Source organism: Sinohyriopsis cumingii, unplaced genomic scaffold, assembly GCF_028554795.1.
Source record: "Sinohyriopsis cumingii isolate HCF-2022 unplaced genomic scaffold, ASM2855479v2 utg002626l, whole genome shotgun sequence".
NCBI lineage: Eukaryota > Metazoa > Mollusca > Bivalvia > Unionida > Unionidae > Sinohyriopsis > Sinohyriopsis cumingii.
In genome coordinates, this window is record NW_028316261.1 from 52419 (window position 1) to 76694 (window position 24276).

Genomic DNA, 24276 nt, shown 5'->3' on the forward strand with positions numbered 1-24276 from the left:
AAAAAAACCAACAGACAAAAGTAGTTTAATGATTCTCAAAATGTTGAAGGAACAAGTTGTTTAAATTTATAACAGCTAATGTTTGAACTTCCCCCATTCTATAAGCAGGAGGCCTATATGTAACTGTGATAAAAAGTTGGAGGTGGGCTTATCATGGAAAAAACTTTGCTAGGTGCAAAAGAATTGCCGAAAGTAAAAGCTGAATCTAGCCTTCACATTAAACATTGGCTTATTATTAGATGTATATGACAGTGGCTTAAAGTACTAGGAATCAAAGGGGAACTAATTTGTTCTAGTAAAATGTTTCTTTGAGAACACTTACCCTATCATAATACCTTAGGAGAACTACTACAACCTCACAAATCCAGCCCACCTATGTGGAAGTCAGGCAGAGTGATCTCGCCTAGGTATAGGGATTGGCACCAAATCTCGTGAATATCTCAATTTACTACTGGAGCTTAAGGCACACTCTATGTGGCTGTAACTGCAGGGAGACTGGGAGGGTATATGTACATTATGATTAGGTAAGTATTCTTGAAGAAACATATTTTACTAGAAAGAATTTGTTTCTTTAAATATGTTACCCTATCATTATCATAATACATTAGGAGAATAGGAAAGAGGTGGAAGGAGATACATTCCCTTACCCTGGAGAGACCATCTCTGGTCCCCTAAGGTATGTGAGACAGCTTTTAGATAACCTGACTGGAAAAGACTAAATCTACTGGGGAACAGCTTCGAAAAGGAAATGATCTGGAAGGGTAGCATCCGTGCCCCAGCTAAAGGTTCCTCCAGATTTACTTGAGCCGTTTAAAGATGAAAGATCTCAATAAGAACTGGAAAAGTGCATTCACATCTTCAACCTTCACCATGGACACAGATGGAGAACTGTTTTACTCATATGCAGTGGTTGTGGTGACTTAATTAATTAATTTTACCCTATTGGAGCATCCTCTTTCAAGGTTTTGCAAAAACAAAATTGCATTTTTATTTGTGCTAACAGTTGCAAATATGACACTGATAGAAATGTTAGTTTTGCAAAGAAATCATACTCCTGGCACCTACATTTGTGGTTTGTTGCAACTTTGAAATGCACAAAAGCTAGTATCCCTACAAAGAAAAGTGAATTGATAGATCTTGACACTTCCTTTTGTGATGAAGCAAAGCATGGTATGATTGTTTCAAGTACCAATATAATGTTAAGCAAATACGGAAAAATCCAACTTACCCGTGAACAGAAAACCAACCCAATCAGATAGCAAATAACACAAATGCTGATGAGAAGTGCAAATTTCCTTTTCTGATTCTTCCTGAATACAGCTGGGAACTGATCCTGAAGGGTTGTGTTTACCGTGGTAACAGTTGCAATCTGTAATAGAATCACAGAGGATCTTGCATGAGTGCTCATTACAATGACTTATGGGAACCTAGGCCAGCAAAAGACTGAAGTTATTTGACAAGTTTCTCAAAATTTATTTGAAATTTTGCACAATCGTAAGGTTCTGTTTATCTCATGATTTTAATTGACCAAACTGCAGAATAGTGTGGTGAAATGACTTTGAAATATATTTGAATCCGTTGGTCATTACACCTGTCTTTTGTATGACATGTCATTTGTGTAATATTATGTTACTTGGATGACAATATGTCATATGTATGACACACTGTCATTTGTGTAACATTATGATGTCATTTGTATGAAATAATGTCATACATTATCTCATTTGTGACATTGTGATGTCATTTGTACATGTCATTTGTGTCACACTATGATATCATTTAAGACATCATGATGTCATTTGTATGACATTATGTCATTTGTGTTACACTGTGATGACAATTGTGTGACATCATAATGTCATTTGTGTGACAATAAGTCATTTGCTTGACACTGATGTTATTTATGTGACATTGTCATTTGTGATGTGAAAAGCCTCCTGACACAGGAGGTGGTTTGGGGAAAATGATCACATTTTAATACATAATATGATTCATATGACATGAACTCCATCTTTACAGACCATGGGAGGATGGTCATATCTGGTATCATGTTTCACAAAAAGGAGAAACTTTTTTCTCAACATACGATAGAAAAATCTAGCTGATTTGCTAACCTTACTTTTCTTATCTCAGTCTAGTCATCTCAGACCAGTCATCTCAGTCAAGGTGTCCACGCGCTCAGAACTACTTTCTAAAAAAGAAACCATTGTTGTCTTCTGCTGTGCCTAACGTAGTTGTTCTAAAATCAATCAACAACAACAACAAATGTATTTAAAAAAAACAGTAACTTAAGGTCAATCCATCGTTGAAAACACACCATACAAAAACATTTTGAGAGAGACAAAGACACACATGCATAGGATATCAAGCTTTTTGATATTATGCTAGTTCGTTCCATACAGCATGCATTGGTCAGTTTTGTCCCATATACAGGCCTAGCTCAGTACATTTTCAGGTCAGCATCATTAAATGTAGCTAAAGCCACCTAACTAGTTTTAGATACTTCGTGTGAAACAAATTATACACTGTCTGCTACAGTTAATGATGCTGGCCTGAAAACTGTGTTACAGATAGGATACAATTCTCAATGCTGTGTGAAATGAATGTGTGTGTGAGATTTGGATTTTTAACGTAGCTTTAACAATTTTTCAGTCATATTGCTAAGATGTCTGCAGTGTGACAGTTTATAGTGATGTCTAGCACTGGGTCATCATGCCGCAGACATGTAGCATAATGTCCCACCCAGTCACATTGTCCTGACACCAGGCCGACCAGTCCTAACACTAACCTCTTAATGCTGAGCGCCAAGTGAGGCGGCTGTTAGTGCCACTTTTGCAAATCTTTGGTATGACTTGGCTGGGGATCGAACCCATGACCTCCTGCATCTGAGGTGGACACTCTAACCACTAGGCCACCAGAGCGGTGTGTGCAATGAACTATGACAGAAAACACTGATCCATGCACACAGACTATAGACCTACTCTTATGTCACTTGTTTATGCTCGAAATAAACAGTAACACAAGAAAGAGTGAAAACAACAAGCTTTGAAAAATACAATAATTTATTTCCCTGGAAAAATTCTGTAAAATTGAAAAAAGTATGAACTTCTGGTTTTATAGAATCAAATCCAAAAATAATCCAACAATAAAATTTGAGTAGTCCTAATAACAAAATGTTCTACTGATTTCACGTTCCAATCCCGACAAAGAAGCCAAGATGGAAGACGATGATGTAACTACACACTTAGTGTTGAAGTCTACAGTTCCTTGTAGAAATAAGAATTATCACTCCAGTTTCTGATAGCTGAATAAATTTTATCTAAAATCTGTCCTTGTTCCACAATATTACATGAGCACATGTATTCTCCAGAAAAATAACAGAATTAATCCTTCTCAACCTAAGTAATTTGAAATAACTCCAAACAGCACAACAGAGAACTAACAATTTAACAGCCCAGATTCTACTGAGATTAATTCTCCAAAATATGGGTTAGATGGGCTTTCTAAAATATAAACAAGGGGCACGTGATCATCTTCTAGAAGTTTACAGAAGCAAATACTTGTTACAGATCACCTTTACCCAGTGTGACCCTGATGAAAACCAATCATTTTCACTCTAAGAAATAAAAAAAATAAAAAATTGTTTATATCTTAAAGACAATGTCCCATCATGACCTTGGAAACAACGAATCATTTTAAAATAAAATAGAACTTATTTATGAAGGTTACTACGAATTCTGAAACAAGGTCAGGATTTAGATCAACACCTGGTGTTTATAAACTAACAGTCAAGGTCAAACTATTTTCTAAAAAAAGTATCATCTCTAGTGATTAAATGAACATTATAATATGTAATGAAAAATATTATTTTTGTTTAAACTGACAAACAATTAAATTGAAACAGATATATATTAAATCAGATATAATCAAATCAAATATACATAGCACTATACACTTCATAGCTTCTCAACTCTATTAACACCTATGGAAAGCCAGAAATGTGTTGTGTCAAACATGCTTTATTCTAATTTTGTTAAGCATATCCATTGTGCCCCAGTTGAATCAAAAACATACCTACAATATTTAATGACAAATAATGCACTTACCAGCCAGAAGGAATCATTTATCCATCAACAAAATAATCCATAAGCAAATTTCACTGTAGCACTTGCCATGTTTCCAAGACAGAAAAATACATTTTCAAAGAATCCATGAACTTGAAAGTTTCGCACATGGTTGTATGATAGGGTCCATATTTGAAAGGTCTTTTATACACTGGGATAATTTTACAATCAATATTAAGGACAACACAAGTATATCACAAACAGTTTCACCTCCTCCAAAGAAAAGGAGAGTTATATAAGATAGTGACACAGATCACTAATTACCCATGAATAACTCAAGCATTGGACACTCATGCTACATGTAACTTTTCGTTATAATAATAGCCTATACACTAAAATAAAGGTGTGGGCCCAGTATTGTTCCATTATTTACAATATGATTTTCTTGTAATAAATATTAGCTATTTATTGTTAATTTCATGTAACATCCATATATTAAATGTGAATATTAAATGTGATAATACCTCAATACTATGCAATGTTTTATGTTGTTATTTTTTTGGCTCACGCATAAAAACTGTACTTTGGATGACATGGAAATACCACAGTCCTCATTAACATTTTTGTATTAATTCACTGCATGTAAACATTTGCATGTGAACTATATTGCACAAGTGAGAAGTTCTTTTTTACTTTAAAGGAAATTACTGGGAGAGAAAAATAATCTAAAGTTGGGTTTTGGACCGAGACAAGGAAATCCTAGTCGTGGGGTTACATTATATGTCTCCCCACTCAGCAAGCCTCGTGGCGAGACAAATAATGTAACCCATTGACTGGGATTTCCACGTCTCAGCCAATAACCCAACACAGATTCCATATATCCCCTAAATAAAAGTCCAATGCTATCTTGGTTGGTAACTCAGTGTAATGATTACTGAATTTGCATTTAAAAACACCGCAAGAAAACCAAACCAAAAAACAAACAAAACTGTCTCAGTGGTACAGTGAATGGACGACAATGTAGGTTTTAAATCCATAATGAGACCAAACAATGAAACAAATACTGACACAGTGTTCTTACTTACAAAGACCAAACCCTTTCACTTTTTGTACTACTGAACCTTGGTTTGGGTCATTTATAGACTGGCAAAGGAGGCCTATCTATTTCCTCTGGTTACATCTTTAATGCACAAACCTGCACTCATGATTCATGGATTCTCTATCTGGAAAATTGTCTTGTCTTATTGAAGAGAAGAGGTGCATTAAAAAAGGATTTCCAAGAATCCATGATATGTCCATTTCTAATGTCCTTTTAAACTGCTGATTAATGAAACCATTTCAGATACTCTTTAGAAACTCCAACACACCAAAGTTTGTTACAAAAATGTATGCTCACAACATATTTGATAAGTGCAATAAAAGTGTTTTGTCATAGCCTGATTTTGAACCTGATATGATGGAAAAAACATCAATAAACTGTCTCAGTATCTGTCAATATATACTCACATGCAACATTTGGATAAATTTATAATTCTTACTTCTTTTCTGGAATAAACCCATTTTTGATATAAAAAATCTGGCATCATTTAAGGCATTGGTCTTAAAGATATGGCCCACCAAGCCATATCATGTAGCCTGCAAAATGATTGCTGTCATAAGGTGTCATGACAGATATCAAAGGTGGTGTGGCCCTTGGGTCATCAAAATTATCCTCATGCGGCCCTCAGTGTGGTTTGAGTTTGAGACCCCTGATTTAAGGTATTCTTCAGCCGAGGAGGGTTGATATCACTGATGCATTGATAAACTGCAATGATTTCCTTAGTTACAGTTTATGGTCTCAAACTAATGACACAGGACAACATGATTCTTTCCAGCAATTTGAGTAGTTTTTATGAAGTAATTCAAATATTTGATTCTAGAAGTAATTCAAATATTTGATTCTACTTTTAATTTGATTATTTGATTTTGGATCAGCATTTTTGATAATCAGAAACAGCTTCATGCCATGATCAAAGTGACCTGGTGATGCAAATTCGTGTTACACTGTAAAGCCTTAAAGGAAGGCTCACCTGTACTAAAGTGTACTGAAATAGCAGCTGCATCCCCATTTAGATCATTGAGTTGTCTGTACATACTGGAACAAATGACCATGATAGGAAACACCAAATTTATTGAATTTACTCTGAAAATCAAGAGGTCTGATTGGTTTGCATTGACAAAAATCAAATATTATTTCTGGATGGTTTAATAATGAATGTGGTAATTTGGAAATAGAGTTATGCAGTATTGGCAACATAGAATTTTGTTCCGTTTAGGTGAGGAATGATATGTATACCAACTTGGTTTCTGGCCCTAAAGATGACATGATTTGCAGAAATCAAGGATTACTTGACAATGTGCTGAAGAGCCACTTTGTTTATCTGAGATAAAATGATTCATTTGCCTCAACAGATTTTCTGAGATTGAGTACATTCAGGTGTGATTATGAGCTCAATCATATGCTATTAAGCCATATAAGGTCCAAGTCCTGCATAACCAAAATGAGACCTTTTTGTCTGTTCCCCATCCAGCATTTACCATGAACTGCATTAGATCCAGGACTCAGTATTGCACAGGGAGTGAAGGCTCATGGGGTTCAGGCAACATTTTGTCCTATGTCCCAAAAACCTTGACCCTGTGTGCCACCCCTGCTTTTCATTAAAACAAATATGCACAGCTTTTCATTAATGGGTGCCTATCTATGTTTCTCTTGGTGCTAACAATGGCCACTGTCTCAAAAGGTGATAAAAAGTTTAAGCAATGAAAATCTCTTTTAAAACAATGTATTTGGCAATGAAAACATTCAGGCTTTTGTTCTAAAGTAACATTTACAGCCATTAGTGTAATGTATTTTCAAGATCAAAGTCATCCATATGGTAAGGAAGATTTAATTTATCTTTGCGGAAATAACAACAAATGAGACTAAATTTTATGCAAATACACAACTTGTCATTTAATTAATGATTTTGTTAGTTTGGAAATAAAAGCAATTCAGAAAACAAAGATATTTATTATAATAAATGCTAGTAGATCAGTGCAAAATCTGGGTTGGAAAAATCCACCGTGCTGCTCATTTAAGGTTAACATGATATTCAAACATGAACAAATGATATAAGTTTTACTGTAATAATGTAAGTGTCCATGAAAAATATATTACAGTACAGACAAAAAGTTATGGTTGCAAAACTATCAAAGCATATAAGATTATCAAATTTTTAGGCCTATTAGCACATTATGTAATAATAATTTCTTTTGTCCCTCTAAAATGCTGTGCCACCCCCTTCAAATGTGGAGGGTGGGGGACACAGTGTCCCCTGCCCTTGGATCCTATGTGTAACACTGAAGGCTTAGCAAGATCTGTACTCAAGGCATTTATTAAGCAGATGGAAAGTTTGTTTATGGTATACAAAAATCACAAATATAATTTGCGGAAGGAACAGTTTGCGGAAAGTCTCTGTAACAATCTTCTCAGCAATTCTGAATGAGTAACAATAACAATCAACTGCTAATGCACAATGAACTTGAGCCCATCACATAAGCTTCTCTGGACTTCATATAATAAAAGCTCTGGAAAAAATTAACAACCATAGGAATAAAAGTTACATTTCTTTTACCTGGGTACCAAATCCAAGTGTGACAAGCATTAAGAAGAATAAGACAGACCAAAGCTGGGAGATGGGAAGTTTTTTCACCACTTCTGGGTATACTGTAAAGGCAAGTCCGGCTCCTGAAATGGATATGTTTGAAAAGCACATTCAACATAGCAAGTTATTTTTCCTGTTGTCAATTTTCATAAAACTGCTGTTAAAATTAAAGACAATTTTTTCCGTATGGAAAGCAGGCTCATGTATTACAGCATCATGGAAAATACTCTCTGAAGAATTAATAACCCAAACTACCTGAGTCAAATATAAATATTGGTGGGAGTTAGAGAGTAGATGTATATGTCTGTGTAGCTGATGTGGAAGGATGAATATAATACTCATATAAATTTGAAGACACACATGTATGTCAGTTTTCTTTAATTTATTTACACAGATATTTAAAAACAGACAAAGACATGACCAAAAAGGTAGAGAAAATGTAAACATGATCAGAAAATTAATATCTGGTAGTACAAGCATATATGAATCCTTGGACTTAGAAAATTTGGTATAAGGTGGATTTTGGGCTTGATCTGATGTTTATCCTGAAAAGTATTTTCTTTGGCTTCTATTAAAATATGCTCTGCAAAATCATACTCTAGTGAAAATGTAACATAAATTTCAGCAAAATCACTGAACATTTCTTGACATTCACTCAAACGTTCTTTTTCACTAAAATTATATAAGATATAACAAAAACTTTTTTTGTTTCTTGTACAATTTGAATGATTTTCAGCAGCATTTATATTCCCTATTTCTGACAGATGTAATTGTATTGTTTATTTTGGGCATAATAACTTCTTTCCACATCTTTCCGTGTTATATTTCTTTATCAAATTTTGTTGTTGTTGTATTTTTGTTTAACTTAAACTGAATTTAACTTCAAGTTTTCTTGTTTTGTTTTAAATCAGAATTTCACTTTCCTCCTGACCTGAATCTGATTTTCCTCGATACGGACCCTTTTTTTAATATCGTCTCCAAAACTTTCTTTTAAATAATGCTCTATCAGGTCCCATTCTGCAACGATAAGCATTTGTTCCATTTATTATTTAAAGGATGATCGCTGTAAAGAGCTTTCCTGATTGGTCAAAATTTTGTACTTGCCCAATGAATTGTTGCATAAAGAAAACTGATAGGAATGCTAAACATGGCAATTCGAGCCAGATACAAGTTTGAATAACCATTTGAAACGTGTGCGGCAATGAGAATAGCTTAAATGCAAAGTCGATGGGAACGTAATTGGTCAGTCTGTATGAAAACTGAACGCTAGGACTAGCATTTTGCTTTTCATGCCATAAAGAGCTTCAAAGTAGCACTTAACATGCTAAATAGGACATGGAATAGTACCAGGATGATTTCGAAGTTATGTAACTCAAAACTGATTAACTTCCAGAATGAATTTAAGGAGGACAACATAATATCACTGATGGGAATTGTTGCAAAATACCCATGTCTAACAAAGATTGTCATATCTTTGCGGAATTTTCTTGGCCCACACGTAGAATCATTTTTCAATATCGTGAGGCATTATTGTGTATATAATCAAAATATTCTAGGTGTGTTGCAATTCAGTGTAACAAGAGTAATTATATCATGATAAATGTTTGTCACAGCTACTTATGGAACAAGGACTAATTAAAGAGACCACAACAGCATCATAGTTTGTACATTAATTAAAAATCAAGTCTGCAGTACAAGTGACATACGGCAGGCTCCTAGCATTTCTTCTTTTCATGTCTCAAATGGATGCTTTTCTGTAATCATTAAGTTTTGTATGCGAGAAAGAAAATGAGCACAAGAAAAACCTAAATCTTATTTGATAATGTCTGTCAAAATAAAATGTATGATCCATTTTAAAAATTATTGTCAATATTTATCATTGATTCCCAATATTGTCTAAGAATCATTAGGCAGTTTAATAGAAATCTGAAGCAGATTTTTGTATGGTTTTGGCAGAAAGTGCTTAAAAAACCCGTCTGAAATCCGCCTTAACTATACCTGGAAAATTTTGTACGGGATAACTATTACCAAATTCCATATGAATTATTTAAAAATTCCATATGGATCATGTACAAATTCCATATGGTATATTTGCCAATTCCATATGGACTATTCACAAATTCCATATGGAGCATTGCCAAATTCCATATGGATTATTCACAAATTCCATATGGATTATTGCCAAATTTTATTCCAAATGGGCAACCTACAGATCTCATGGACTAATTCGCATATTCCATTAGATTTTCCATATGGAGCACATAAAGAATCCATAACATTTCCATATGGATACACTGAAATCCATAAGAGTGCTTCAGCTATAGAATAAAAATGTCCAGATGGATATTTCTGTAAAATTACATGTACGTATGGATTACATACCCAATCCATGTGGAAAATTTCGCAAAGGTGGTAGGCTAATACTCTGGAGAAAAGGGAAGCAAATATCTATACAACTATTTCTTATGAAAGAACTACAAGCAAGTATAAACTAATTACAAGAGTACCATAAACAACTCTTCTGGAGATTATTGGTCAATTTGTCTCAATGCAACCTTTGATCAGAGTATGCAGTCTTTAACTAAACTTAATGTACAAAAATCATATTTTCTGATTTGAATTAACATGACCAAGATCTTTGAAGTTTCATTATTACCTCAGAATTATTCTGTTAACTTAATAAAGCTTACCTCCAACAACAACTTCATCAATGCCAACTTTCATTTCAGCTGCCATGTATCCAATAATGGAGAAGATGACAAGACCAGCAAAAACACTTGTTAGGGAATCCGCAATGGACACAAACACTGCATCACTGAATAAGAATTGTATTAATTATTTGTTTACCACCAGACAAGAATACTGTGTGTGTGTGTGTGTGTGTGTGTGTGTGTGTGTGCACAGGCATGCATTATCCAAAAGTTCTTGCAGGCATTCTTTCAAGAATGTTATTGCTATTATTTCTCAAATCTATTTAATGTAAAACTATTCAAAAGAGGTTTTATCAACTTGTGAAAAAGAAATATTTGATTAACATTTATTACATAATTTTTCGGAGCCTTTTCCAAGGAGGGATTGTCCCATTCATTTGCACTCAATGGAAATTGAGTTCTGTGGGAGTTCTCCCCAGAATAACAAGATCTAGAAAGCAGCATACCTCTCTTGGGGTAAAGGGCTTCAGGTACTGGGAGAATGTTGACAATCCACCATGATTGGAGGGGCCCACATGGGGGTTGCAATCATTCTCCATAGATGGACATTGTTCAATCCCCTCTGTGGTTAAGTTTTATCACAACCTAAAGAAAGTGATGCCCCTCACCTACTGTAAGGGGGTGGGGGTGATTCCAATCCCAGCTTTTGTTGTAGCCCATAGTAATTGTTGCTGTCTTTATCTTAGATTACACTTTCTTGTTATCTTGAAAGGCACTACTCCTCCCTCTTTTATTTGGGGAGTGCAATCAATCACAATATCCAGTCGAGAAGTTGTTTCTGCCTCAAAGGAGGTAACAGTTTCTGTCGCGGAGAAATTGCTGTCTCTTTCTCTTTTATTAGGCGGGGACACATTTGATCCCATTATTAGAAGGTACAATGAGATCCTCAGGATTCAGTGACTGACAAGGAAGAAAATGCTCCCTTTCTCTCTTTGTAAGAGCCTGTTTTTGGTGAGGCTCCAGATACTGTCTGACTATAAACAGCAAGACATGTTGTATTGGTATTCTATAGGAACCCTTTTATGCCCCCACTTGCCCACAAGTTGTGACATTCTGAAACAAAAATATCTAAAATATCACAAATTATGAATGGTCAAATGTGCAATCTCTACAAATGTGATCTAGGGGATTACAAGTGAATTTTAATGATCAGTGTTGTTATGTATATTTGACTTAATTATATCTGATTTAATATATGTTTATTTCAATTTAATTGTTTGTCAGTTTTAATTTTTTTAATATTTTTCATTACATGATATTGTAATGTAAATTTATTCACAAGCGATGATACCTTTTTCAGAAAATAGTTTGACCTTAAACTGTTAGTTTATAAACACAGGTGTTGATCTAAATCCTGACCTTGTTTCAAAATTTGTGGCAACCATTTAAACAAGTTCTATCTTTATTTTAAAATGATTGGTTGTTGTCAAGGTCATGATGGGACTTTGTGATTAAGAGGGAAACAATTTTTTATATATTTTATATCTTAGAGTAAAATGATTGCTTTTTGTCAGGGTCACACTGGGTGTATGTGACCTTTAACAAGTACGTAGTTTTTATAAGCTTCTAGACGATGATCATGTGACCCATTGTTTATGTTTAAAATACGATATAACCCACGTTCTGGAGAATTATTCTCAGTAGAAGCTGGGCTGTTAAATTGGAAGCTGTATGTTGTGCTGTTTGGAGTTATTTCAAATTACCTGGATTCAAAAGGATTAGTTCTGTTATTTTTCTGGAAAATACATGTGCTCATATGAGATTCTTAATCAAAGACATTTCTTATAAGAAATTTATTTTAATTTCCAATACCGCAGCGATAATTCTTGTTTCTACAAGGAACTATAGACTTCAACACTACAGATTGCAGCATACATCGTGCTCTGTCTTGGATTCTTTGTCATAATTCGAACTTGAAATCAGCAGAACATTTTGTTATTAGGACTACTAAAATTTTATTCTTGGATTAGATTCTTAAAACTAAGTTTATATTTTTTCATTTTTACAGAATTTTTCCAGGAAAATAAATTATTGTATTTTTTCAAAGCTTGTTGTTTTCACTATTTCTTGTGTTACTGTTTATTCAAGCCTAAACACATAAGAGCATTCTAGAAATTTTTGTTTTCTACATGATAAATTCCAAATCCACAAAGGGAATGGAAGGTATGGGATTAATCATGACTGAAAATAGTGAATTCTGGACTATAAAATGAAGTCTTTGATAAGCAATGGACTAAGAGATAATGTCCCCTAATCAGGAGGAATATGCATAGAAGTTCCTTAATGCCAAAAAAAAAAAAAAAAACACTAAAAGGTACTTTTACCTCGAGCAAGAATTTTCCACATGTTGACAAGATGTCTCATCTTATAAAGAACATGGATGCAATATTGTGCACATGCCAGTGACACTGAGTTTGACACTGACTATGCACATCCTAAGAACATCTAGGACAGGAAGAAGGTGAATCTGACATGGATGAGGGGGTTTCTATTGTGGAAAGAGTAAGCTGAACAATAGTGACAGGTCAGTATTACTGACACTAAAATGCTTTTACCTTAAATTCAATTTTTTACATCAGGAAGAGATAATAAACCTTCTGTGATATCAAAATATGTTTCTGCCTTTCATGGTGTTAAAATCTGTAACACAAGTGGAATAAACAAAAATAAAAAAGAAATGGGATCATGGGGTATCATATCAAGAGTATCATTTGATAAAGATGGTTGACTCACAGAAAGCAGTTGTTGTGGAACTTGTTGTAGCTGGACAGCGTAATCAGCCCTCCCCAGCAAGGAGATAGGGAGAAGAAAATTTGTACAGCAGCATCTCCCCATACCTGCAAAGCAAAAACATCATTGTTATTTATGTATATGCATCAAATGCTGTCTCACCTGCAACAAAACATGCAAAGATGCATGTAATGACTATCATCAACTCTGCTATGAAATCTTGAAACAAAGTATATACAGTTGACACATTTGCCACTCTATCTACTGATGCAGGAAAACAATTTATTTCATTCCTACACCATTGAGACATGTTTCAGATTAATATAATCCATCATACATACTAGTTTAATGCCACAAAAAATAATACTGCTACTAAAATTTGTCTTTCATTACAAAAATTGATAGAAACTTTGCCAACATTCATGATATCACCAGTATAATGATATCTACAGCAGCAATGAATGTACTTCTTACATCAGATGGCTCCAGATGGCCGAGTGATCTAAAGCACTCCCCTCTGCCAATCACTGCCATCTCATCTCTATCCACATGGGTTTAAGTCTCAGGCTTGGTTAATCTGGGTACGTGAGAAAGCTGCCAGTAGTTTCTCATGTGTCGGTGGTCCTTACCAGGATATCCCTGGGTTCTTCCTCCACTTGCCTTTCTCACATGGAGATACCGATTTTCCCTAGTAAAATATGTTTCTTTGAGAATACTTACCCAATCATAATACCTTAGGAGAACTACTACCATCTCGCAAATCCAGCCCTCCCAATTAATACTTTTAGCTAAAGGGATCTAAAAGTTGTCTGCCAAATAATGGTGGTGATCAGGCAGAGTGATCTCCCCTTGGTATCAGGATTTGCAGCAAACAAACGAACCTCTAAGCTATTATTACTGGTGCACAAGACATGCTCTCTATGGATGTAACTGCATGAAGGCTGGGAGGTGTATGTGTCTTATCATTGGGTAAATATTCCAAAAGAAACATTTTACTCAGAAAAATTGGTTTCTTCTTTAAATACATTACCCAATACCCAATCAATACACCTTAGGAAAATAGGTAAGAACCGGAGAGAGGTACTTCCCCTTACCCTGAGATACCATCTCCAGCCCCTTAAGGTTTATGAGACAGCTTCAGGTAACCCAACTGGAGGGGATTCCATATGTTGGGGAGTGGCTTCAAATAGGGAAAAAATTTCACCCACCCCACGCAAAGCCTGTGGAAGTTGTTAAGCCAGGTCTTAAGAAGTTGTTGATTGACCTGGATGGGTGACCTGTTGAGCTGCAGATATAGGTCCCACTAGATCAAAATGGGCCTTTTGGGATAAATACTAGAGAATGCGGACTCTGATCTCCATCAGACGGCCTGAATGTTGGATAGAGAACACTTCCAGTTGAATGCGATGCTGATGGACACTGCCCTAATCTCTTGAGCCAAATTGTGTAAAAAGTTCATTTGAGCGGACGTTATCTCAATATGTGTGAATAACCCACTTAATCCAGGATGAGACAGTCTGTGTTTATATATCTTCTAATGTTCTTTCTTGAGAGGTAATAAAAGGCGTGATCTCCCTCGACACAGCAGATCTGTTCTATTAAGGTACCACTTCAAAGCCCAAGCTATATCTTACAGGTGTGCTTGAACTGATGTGTCCAGACTAGACAAAGGTTTCATCATCAAAGACTGGTTACCCTTGGAAGGGAGCCTGTTCTTGGTTATGAAAAGGATGCTGTCATGAGTAAAACTGTCCCATCTTGTGGGAACTGCATGTAATTTGGGTCGGCTGGTAGGGCAGGTATTTAGCAAATTCAGCCGCAGTTTCTAATGCCATGAGGAAGCTGATCATGTACGAAAGGAGAGCCAGAGATGCCCTTGAAAGTGGTTCAAAATTTGTCTTGTTCTGCCAGGTTAGGACCCAAGACAGGTTCTACATTGGGCAAAGGGCTAATGTTTTTTTGCAATGTCCACTCAGTGTTAGAGAAGAGGTCAGGTAAGTCCTTGTTTTGTCCAGGATCCACTCTTCTGTAACGATGATAGGTATCAACAATCACAGAGTGGTAACTTTTAGTCGTACTGAATGCCAACTTTCTCATCAAAGAGCCAGAGGAGGAAATTAGCTATTTGTGGTATAGATGCCTGAAGAGGTAAGATGTGTTTGTTTGTGCACCACTGGTTGAAAATTTGCCTTTGTATGCTTTCAGAGAGGAGGGCCTTCTTGCTTGAATTCTCTCTAAGACTGTGAGAGTTGTTCATTTCTGAGAGCCTGTCTAATATGATCAAGATGTGAAGGTTCCATAGCTTTGGGGAGGGATGAAACAACTGCGATCATGGTTGTAGATGAAAAAAAATCTGAATTTTCTGAGGAGTTTCCATTGCGAGATTAATGCAGTTAGTGAAAATAGGGATGAAAATTAGTGAATTCTGACATGAATTTGTGAAGCGATCTTCAAGTCCAGGAATATTTGTCGGAACAAATGTTTAGCATGGTCTTCAGCTGATTAAGGTAGATTGCGTTCAACAAGAAAACTCACAAACAATGCTTCAGCACTGGTAGCTTGCAGGTCTTCTGTTGAGAACTGAAATCTGCTGCGAGTACATAATTTTCCCAACCTCTGTGTGCTTTTTGCAATGTGCTTCCTCACATCATCTCTGCCACCATACCCAAAGCTAAATAATGTGGCACACTGCGCGCAAAAAGCATGATGTATATCACTGTTTGATGGCTGAATGCAAGGCACATTTTTGGTATATTCCAAACTAAACTTAAATTTTTGTGTGATACATTTCTTTTACCTTGTTGGTGAAGACATTTTCAAGATACGTGTTAATTTGTGAGTGTACACATTAGTTTACCCCAGAATAAAGTGCCTGTGGATGCAGTGCAGAATGGTAATTCAAATCAGGGTTTGCGGCACATGTGCAGAGCAAAATTTTGGTTAGGCCCCAGTTACTCTCAAAAGCATTTGTAAAATAACTTTTTTATAGATCAAAATACACTAAAATGCTTGCTACCAAGCCAACTGTATCAATCAGCTATAGTTACTTTATTAATGATTTAAAATAAGTGAGAATTGGGGAATTCCTGATATTTTGCATGCAGCATGAATCCATGAATTGCTGAAAAAGTCATGAAATTCATGCCAAAATCATGAGGGTTGGCAGCTATGATGATGAGGTCATTGATCCAGAACTTCTCCGATCTGAGTGGTGTAATGAGGATAAGACAACTCTGATTTTCTTGCTTTCTGTATCACTTTTGGAATCTGAGGTGTTGGAGGGTAGATGTAGGCATCCAGAATGTTTCAATCTTTCGACAGAACACTGACTATCCATGCCTCGGGTCTGGGACTAGAGGGTTGTTGTTGTTGTAGGGTTTAACGCCATTTTTCAGCACAAGATAGGCTATGCATGGCGGCCAGTATAACTGGTGGTGGAAGAACCCTGGAAAACCCAGGGAAGAACCACCGACCCACAAGAAGCTAGTGACAGGCTTTCCCACATACCCACGCTAGCCGACCCTTGGACTCGAACCCATGCAGACAGAGGTGAGATGGCAGTGATCCGAACGGTGAGCACTTTAGACCACTTGAATACTCATGGCCCCAAGACTGGAGGGACCAAGGTTGGGAGGTTGCTACTCCACCTTGTCACAAACAGGTTCACCAACTGTTGTTCCCACCTGGTACATTTCTGAGTAAAAATGGAGAGACCATTCTGTCTGTATTAGTTGACAGTTCCAGGACAAAGAATTGGCAAGTATGTTTAAGCATCCCTGGATATGATGAACTCGTACATGGATTTGCTGTTGACAATACCACTTTATAAAGTCCCACACCAGGATGCAAGGGTTTGGGGACTCGGTTCCTCCTTGTGGTTTGAGAATAAGTAACTACTGTAGAATCGTCAGATAGAATGAGGACTCCCTTTTCATTTAAAGATTCATGCACCCAGTGAAAGGTTTTTCCAATGGCCTTTGTTTCCAGAATATTGATATGCAGAGACCAAGCATGGCTGGCTTCCCAGCCCTTTGTACTTGCAATGGTACAGACTGTAATCTCTGGTGGTTGTACCTGCAGAAGTATACCCACTGTGAGCCAAGTTAGATTGCCCCAATTTCACAGATGGTACCTCAACTGTATGCAATGGTGAGGGGTTGGTCCAGTGGGCAAACTTTTGGCCTCCACTGGGACAGAAGAATCATTTGCAATGGGTGCGTCTAAACGTAACCAAGGATGATGAGGTCCGCTGCAACGTTGAACAAGCCTGGTAAACAAGGAATTTCAATGCGGATAGTTTTCTAGAAGTAAAGAAGCCACCATGGTTCAGACATTCAGTACCCATTCATAAAGGAGACAAACTATGTTTGCTTGTTTATTGACCTCCATACTTAGGTGAATAAATCGTTGAGATGGTACTAAATTGGATTTTTCCTTGTTGTCAAGAAAGCCCAGCAGTGTGACATGGGTTATTCAAGACATGTTCTAAGATATAGCTCACTTGATGTTTCTACAGAATGTCATACAGATAAGCTGAGGTTGCCATTGTCAAAATGGTCCAGACATGCGCTATTACCTGGTTCATTAGATGAGCAAAGACCCAGGGGCTGATGTTGCGTCCAAATGTGAGTGCTCTGAATTGGTATATAGGCGAATTGCAGGAACTTCCTGGAAGCCTTGTGAAAAGGGAAATGAAGATATGTGTCTTTAAAGTCCACACTGATCACTCTTAAATGTAATTCAAAATATACCATGGTGTTTCCACTGAAAACCAAGGAGCATAAATTAATTGATTGAAGGAACTTAGGTCGAAGACTCTACATAGAGTGCTGTTTGCTGTTGGGACCAACAAAAGTCTGAAATAAAACCCTGGAGAATTAGCATTTTGAAAGAGATCTACTGCCATTTTCTGGTGAAGGTTGTTCATTTCTTGCTGCAAGGTGGTGGTTTTGAATGGATCTGTTGGGACTTTTGTAACTGATGGGACTCTGTACAGAGGATGAGGAGTGTAGAAAGTGATGCACAGTCCTTTGGAAACCACTTGTTGAGTCCATAGTCCATAGATCCACAAGGTAAATCCTGACCATTCGGCAGCAAAGAATTGGAGCTTTCCTCCTACCAAGATGTGTGAAAAGGGTGGAGTGGAAATGATGTAATGTTTTGAGGCGGCAGCTGTCAGGAGGAGAAATGTTGGAACAAATGATAGGACCTTCTCTGTGTTTTACTCGCTTTAGTTTGTGAGAACTGTGGTTTTCACTGGGTGGAGCTTTGATAGGATGGTTTTACAGAGGTTTGTGTCCTGTGTGTGGCCCTTGTGTCCTTTTGCTGATTTGCCATAATATCCCTGTATCATTGCTGTGGTTGCAGGGAAAGGAAATTGCTGTCTTTGGTGGTTTGTTTTTGGACCTTGTGAGAACTGAGGTTTTCACTGGGTGGAGCTTTGATAGGATGGTTTTACAGAGGTTTGTGTCCTGTGTGTGGCCCTTGTGTCCTTTCGCTGATTTGCCGTAATATCCCTGTATCATTGCTGTGGTTGCAGGGAAAGGAAATTGCTGTCTTTGGTGGTTTGTTTTTGGACTTTATCAATCTGGCCAATAAACAGAGGTTTTGTGAATAAAGGCTGTGCTTGTACCTTGATCTTATAGTGCTACTTCAGGAAAATGGAGGTTAAGAACACCAAATCGTATTCTGCCAATTGCAAATTTTTAGCTGCGGGTACAGCATTGGACAAAGTGTGTCGATCAGCTCTGTTCAGTAATCAGGCCATTCTTGAGACCGACTCCCAAGCATGCTCTGAGGTATTTAGAGTGGGAGAGGATAAGCTACGTTCCACTTGTTGGAAGATAGCAACAGAGGTAAGTTCAACATGGAACCCACAGCTAAGAAATTGCTCACTAAATGCTCCATGTCATCAAAGGCCATCTGCCTGATCCACACATATGAAGCATTGATATCACAGTCAACTTCTTGGGTTTCCAAATATAATAGTGATGCATGGCAAAGGTAGAATCTTCAACATAAATTTGATGGGAGAAGAAGAGTTAGTTGATGCTTGGACCTTGCAATTTATGATGAAGGCAGTTCAGAGTGTTTGTAACTCACCCAGACTGCAGAAGCAATTTTAGTTTGATTCTTCCATTTTTGTTATAAGATCAACAGATGCTTGAGCTCTGGTTCAAGTAGTTGAGAGAGTGGGAGGAGGAGGGTGAATTTCCAGGAGAAAGGGGTTAAAAGCTAAAAACTTCCTCAATGAAGGCCTGGAAGGCTGAATCTTCCCATGAAAACGTATAGTCTAGAACTGATGACATCACCTGAGAACAAGCATCATCGTCTTCGGTGGCATGAGGTAAAGCTAAAATCTCCTGTAAGGCTTGGGACTTTGCTGGTGAAGAATGACAACACCTGCTACTCACTAAACTCACAGAGCACCCTGAATTTGAAACCATCACTTCCAAGTGGTTGCTGATTAAGGAGACTCTTCTTGTGTCAGGGTGTCTTGAGATTTGTAAAGTGACATCGGCTGAAATGTGAGGAACTAAGCTTGGCATCTTGTGTGTGTGTGAGATTTGGATTTTTAACATAGCTTTAACAATTCTTCAGCCATTTTGCTACGATGTCTGCAGTATGTCAGATTACAGTGTTGTCTAGCGTTAGGAGATCATGCTGCAGACATGTAGCATGATGTCCCACTCAGTCTCATTATCCTGACACCAGGCTGACCAGTCCTAACACTAATTTCTTAATGCTGAGCACATAGTGAGGCAAATGTTAGTAGCATTTTAAACTTGGTATCGTAACAAACAAGTAAACAAGTCTCTCGAGGCAGTATATGAGTTAAACTGGTCCCTATAAATATCTGCAATGGTCAGATCTAATGCATGGAAGCCAGCCTGTTTCTTGGTGACATATTAGCTGTTTTGGCCTCTCATGATCTCTAGTATGTGGCCAGGGCCAGTCAAAGCAGAAATGAGACATCCATGTTGGGAGGATGTCATCAGAATCGTCAGTTGGGAGGGGTTCTGGGATGTTTGATCCATGTGTCCAGTCCATTTATCTGCTGAGTGAGAAGGAAACTTTGGCTGTTTGTATAGTTCTTTCCCTCGCTGTTCCACAACAGAAATAGAGTCAAACAGACCAATAGGGGTCACCAATAGTGTTGAGTCCAGTGGTGGTGGAACAGGCTCAAATCATGTCGAATTCCAGCACTTTGTGACTGAAGTGTCAGGAGTCTATTTATCTCCCTTGTCCTCCAGAAAATCTCTTACTATGGAATGGTCAGCCTACAAACTTACGATGTCTTCGTCCTTCTGTGTTTCTGTGCTTTGCCCATGGTTCCAATCTGTATCACAAATAGAACAGATTTTAAAAAACTGTGTAGCCCCCCACCCATCTTTTGAATACATCGCTGGTGCAGAGCTATATATAACAAGCTGGCCCAAAATTGATAACAGTCTAATAAGCAATGAAGCATACAGGCAAATATAATGACAATATCACCTGTAGGAAGGATAAATTATAAGGTACAGAGCTATACTAAATAATGGTTACCTGGAAAATAGTGATAGCAGGCAACTTCACGTCAAATACTACCTGTAGGAAAGGTCAAGGATGGCATGTGCAGGTAAAATCATTGAAGCATGACATCCAGGACACTAAGAAGACCATGATAAAGGAATGCAGTGTCCAGGTATAATATAAGTACAATACTACCTATAGGAAGACTCAATGATGGCCTGTACAAATAAAATCAATGAAGCTTGACACCCGGATGCCAAGGACGCCTTGGTAAATAGTGCATATGTATGTGTGTCACCTGTATGTATCAGCAGTGATAAAATTATACAATATAAGGAGTTTCTTAATGACATAAACACTTGCACACATATAACATTATTGTAGCCCGAATCTATCCTGTGAAGTCACATAGGCTACCAGCACAAGTGACTAAGTGCTCTTAACTATGAAAAGATGACAAAGTGTTAGCAAATTGAAAGGTAGAACCTTGTCGGTGTAAGGAATAGAGAAAAGCTGGAAATAGACATGAAGTGTACTTTACCTAGAGGTGAAAGGACTCCTCCAACTTATAACGATGTGCTTCCAAAGCGAAACTGGTTTTGCGAGGTCTCTTGTGGTGAGAGAGGATGCTGCTTCGCACGAGCAGAAGCAGTAACTGAGAGGTTCATGGGTTTTGCCACCAATCTATATACCAAGGAAGAGATCACCACCTAGGTTGGCTAACAGTTTTTAGCTCCCTTTAGCTAAAAGTATTATCTGGAAGGGTTGGATTTTGTGAAGTAGTGGTAGTTATTCTAAGGTATGATTAGATAACATACTTAAGGAAGAAACTATAATATACATATATACAGGAGTAAAAGAAAAATCAATTAGGTATTTATTCTCCCATACCATTTTCATAGTACAAAGGGATAAAATATGAAGACAAGCAATGGTATCCCATAAAAGTGCACTTGATATGAAATTAAACATACTATTGTATTCGACTCAAATGACCTTAATCTTAGTGTAATAGACATAATGGACACACAAACACTTAAGCCAAAAGTGATTGCTTCAACACTCATCTTAATCTAGGATCTGAACACACATAACTGATGCAAAGATCTGCACCAAAGTGACTGCCAAGTCAAGCTACTGCCAGGACAGGACTGACAGGCAGCATTTTTGTTTTGGAATGACATCATCCATTTGTTAATGACAGCATATAATTTTACCATGGCAGTAATTAAAGCTATCAAACACAGCAAAACACTCCCAGGTATGATATTATGTTAATTCATATCTGCAAGGAATTCTTATAAAGAATCAGTGAAAAACATACAAGAAGTGAAGAATTATGCAATACTAATGTGACCTATGTGAATCTTTGTCATGAATAAGCGAGTGATTGAGCAACCAATCACAGTGCATGAACAGACACTAACATCAATTCCCTGCCCCTGGCACTTCTCCTCTCATCTTGGGATGGGCAACTCTTTTACTCCCTCTAACATTTGTACATTTCGAGTCGGGTAAGATAAAATTTATGTTAGTGAGTTGACATAATGAAATACCGGCACATGGGTTGTGTATTGTATTTGTCCTGTTTGTGGTATTGTACATTAAGTATTCGTTCTGTTCTATTTTAGGTTTATCTCACACGTTTCCTGTTTGTTAATATACTGCACGACCAGCGAGAGTTGTAGTCATTTAGACCTACATTACACCTGAAAATGTATATTAAAAAGACCATGTCCTCTCAAGTTTAGTACATACAAAAAACATTGAGCATGCTTCTGTGTATTGCAATGTTATAGAATGCTGGTGTAGGCAAGATTTTAGTATTCTCATTCAATTGTATGCAGTAAAAACTTACTTGAAGAAAACTGTTATAGGAGGCTTAACTACTAATTCACTAATTTATGTCACATAGAAAGTGCAATCACATTTTTAAGAGGTCACCTTTATTAGATTTAATGTCTTGTTGACAGTCTGGGGAGAGGTAGTATCATAAGACAAGCTTTACTGTGCTGAAATCTGTTTTGTTTTTAATATTTTATGGTACAACACATCAAGGTTATATGATGCCAAAGGAATTAAAATACTCATGGACACACCATGGCAGCCAACCATGACTGTTGTGATGGAAGGATCTGTGTCTGCACACCTCTGGGTCTGGCAACTGTGCCATTACAGCCACCAGCTTATAATTCAATTAAAACCAGGGTTACAATATTTTTGCATGCTAAAGTGTACATTTTCAAAACCAGTTTTCAAAATTTAAGTGCACAATCAATAATGTCCAACCTTTGCATAATTTTGGATGTATGGGCTTAGAAAAGAATCCACTGTGTATGTGTGCACCAACAAATTTCAAACCCAATGAACATCAAAAGCACAAACTGGTGTCCAAGTGGTTAGTTTATACATTATCTTTGTATTTCAAGAACAACCTAACATCTTACTCATACACCCCACCCCAATTGTAAAACCTGGATATTACGGAGAGAATCTTGGTGTAAGTTAACTACCATTACACCGGCATGAGTGGAAAATCAAATTCTTTCTGTGCTCTGTATGATAATCACCTTTGCAGTTAGAAGTCTCTCCCACTGTGGCTTAAAGTAGTACTTGATTCCCTCTGAAGATCCTTCCAGGGTCAGACTTCTTATCAACAGAATCAACAAGACTATATATGGAAAGAATGCTGTGAAATACACTGCCTGAAAATCAAAGAAAATTAATTAAAATAGGACTCATCACAAAAATGTTGAATTGGTCTTAAAATTCAAATAATTGGACAGGAATATCAAATAATTTTCTTACAGATTTTTATCTTGGAAAACATTTGCTAATATAACAACAGACCCAAGTGGGTGTGAGATTGCTCACCTGGCCAACATCTGCCTAACATCCAAATGCAAAAGCAGTTGGCCTAGAAATCTACTAGGTCAGTAAGCTTTTTAAAGAAATGTTTTCCAATGATGATGACTGCATATGTAAAAATTATGATTTGTGTACATTTATTTTCATCATGACTTTCATTCTAACTGTTTTGTAGAAAAAAGGTGGATCTCAAATTAGCAAAGAAGGAACCATTCTCTGCCAGTTGTGTAGCATATACACATCTTTACCTGCAAAATCAGATACCAATGTCAATATTAACTGAAAGCAACTCTATTGAGGATGGACTATACCAAAGCTCCATCAAAATATCTGTGTCAAGCCCATCTTAAAAGTTGACATGGAAAGAATTTATTACTAGTAGTTATAATGGCTGATATGTGGGCGAAATGGGTGCAGACAACTTGCCTAGGATTTTATACACCGCTGAGTTGCAGTAAAATGGCATATAGAACTCAGGGAGGTCATGTTCACTAGAATTGTCTCTATACCAACCTAACATATTTTTCAAACTGGAAACGTTCTGGCCATCTATGATTATTGTCATTAACATCTTCAATGCACACATAATAAATCGGTATGACAAAAAACCCTACTATAATGATTCCTGTTAAATAAATGTCTAATTTAAAATTGTAGACAAGTACACACTGAAATCTATGCAAGAAATGAAAACAAGATACTTGA

General features: G+C 36.9%; 1 protein-coding gene across 2 annotated transcripts in view; it reads right to left on the bottom strand.

Moving 5' to 3' along the window:
• The window catches only part of LOC149770139 (sodium- and chloride-dependent glycine transporter 2-like), an 83173-nt gene that overhangs the window by 22881 nt on the left and 36016 nt on the right, over positions 1 to 24276 (bottom strand). For both annotated transcript variants that reach the window (XM_089949328.1, XM_089949330.1), the window contains exons 7-11: positions 23274 to 23408; positions 13192 to 13295; positions 10438 to 10562; positions 7718 to 7830; positions 1229 to 1369 (exon numbers count right to left, since the gene is read on the bottom strand). In XM_089949328.1, the coding sequence (XP_089805454.1) occupies positions 1229 to 1369; positions 7718 to 7830; positions 10438 to 10562; positions 13192 to 13295; positions 23274 to 23408 (618 nt within the window). The remainder of the gene's footprint in view (positions 1 to 1228; positions 1370 to 7717; positions 7831 to 10437; positions 10563 to 13191; positions 13296 to 23273; positions 23409 to 24276) is intronic.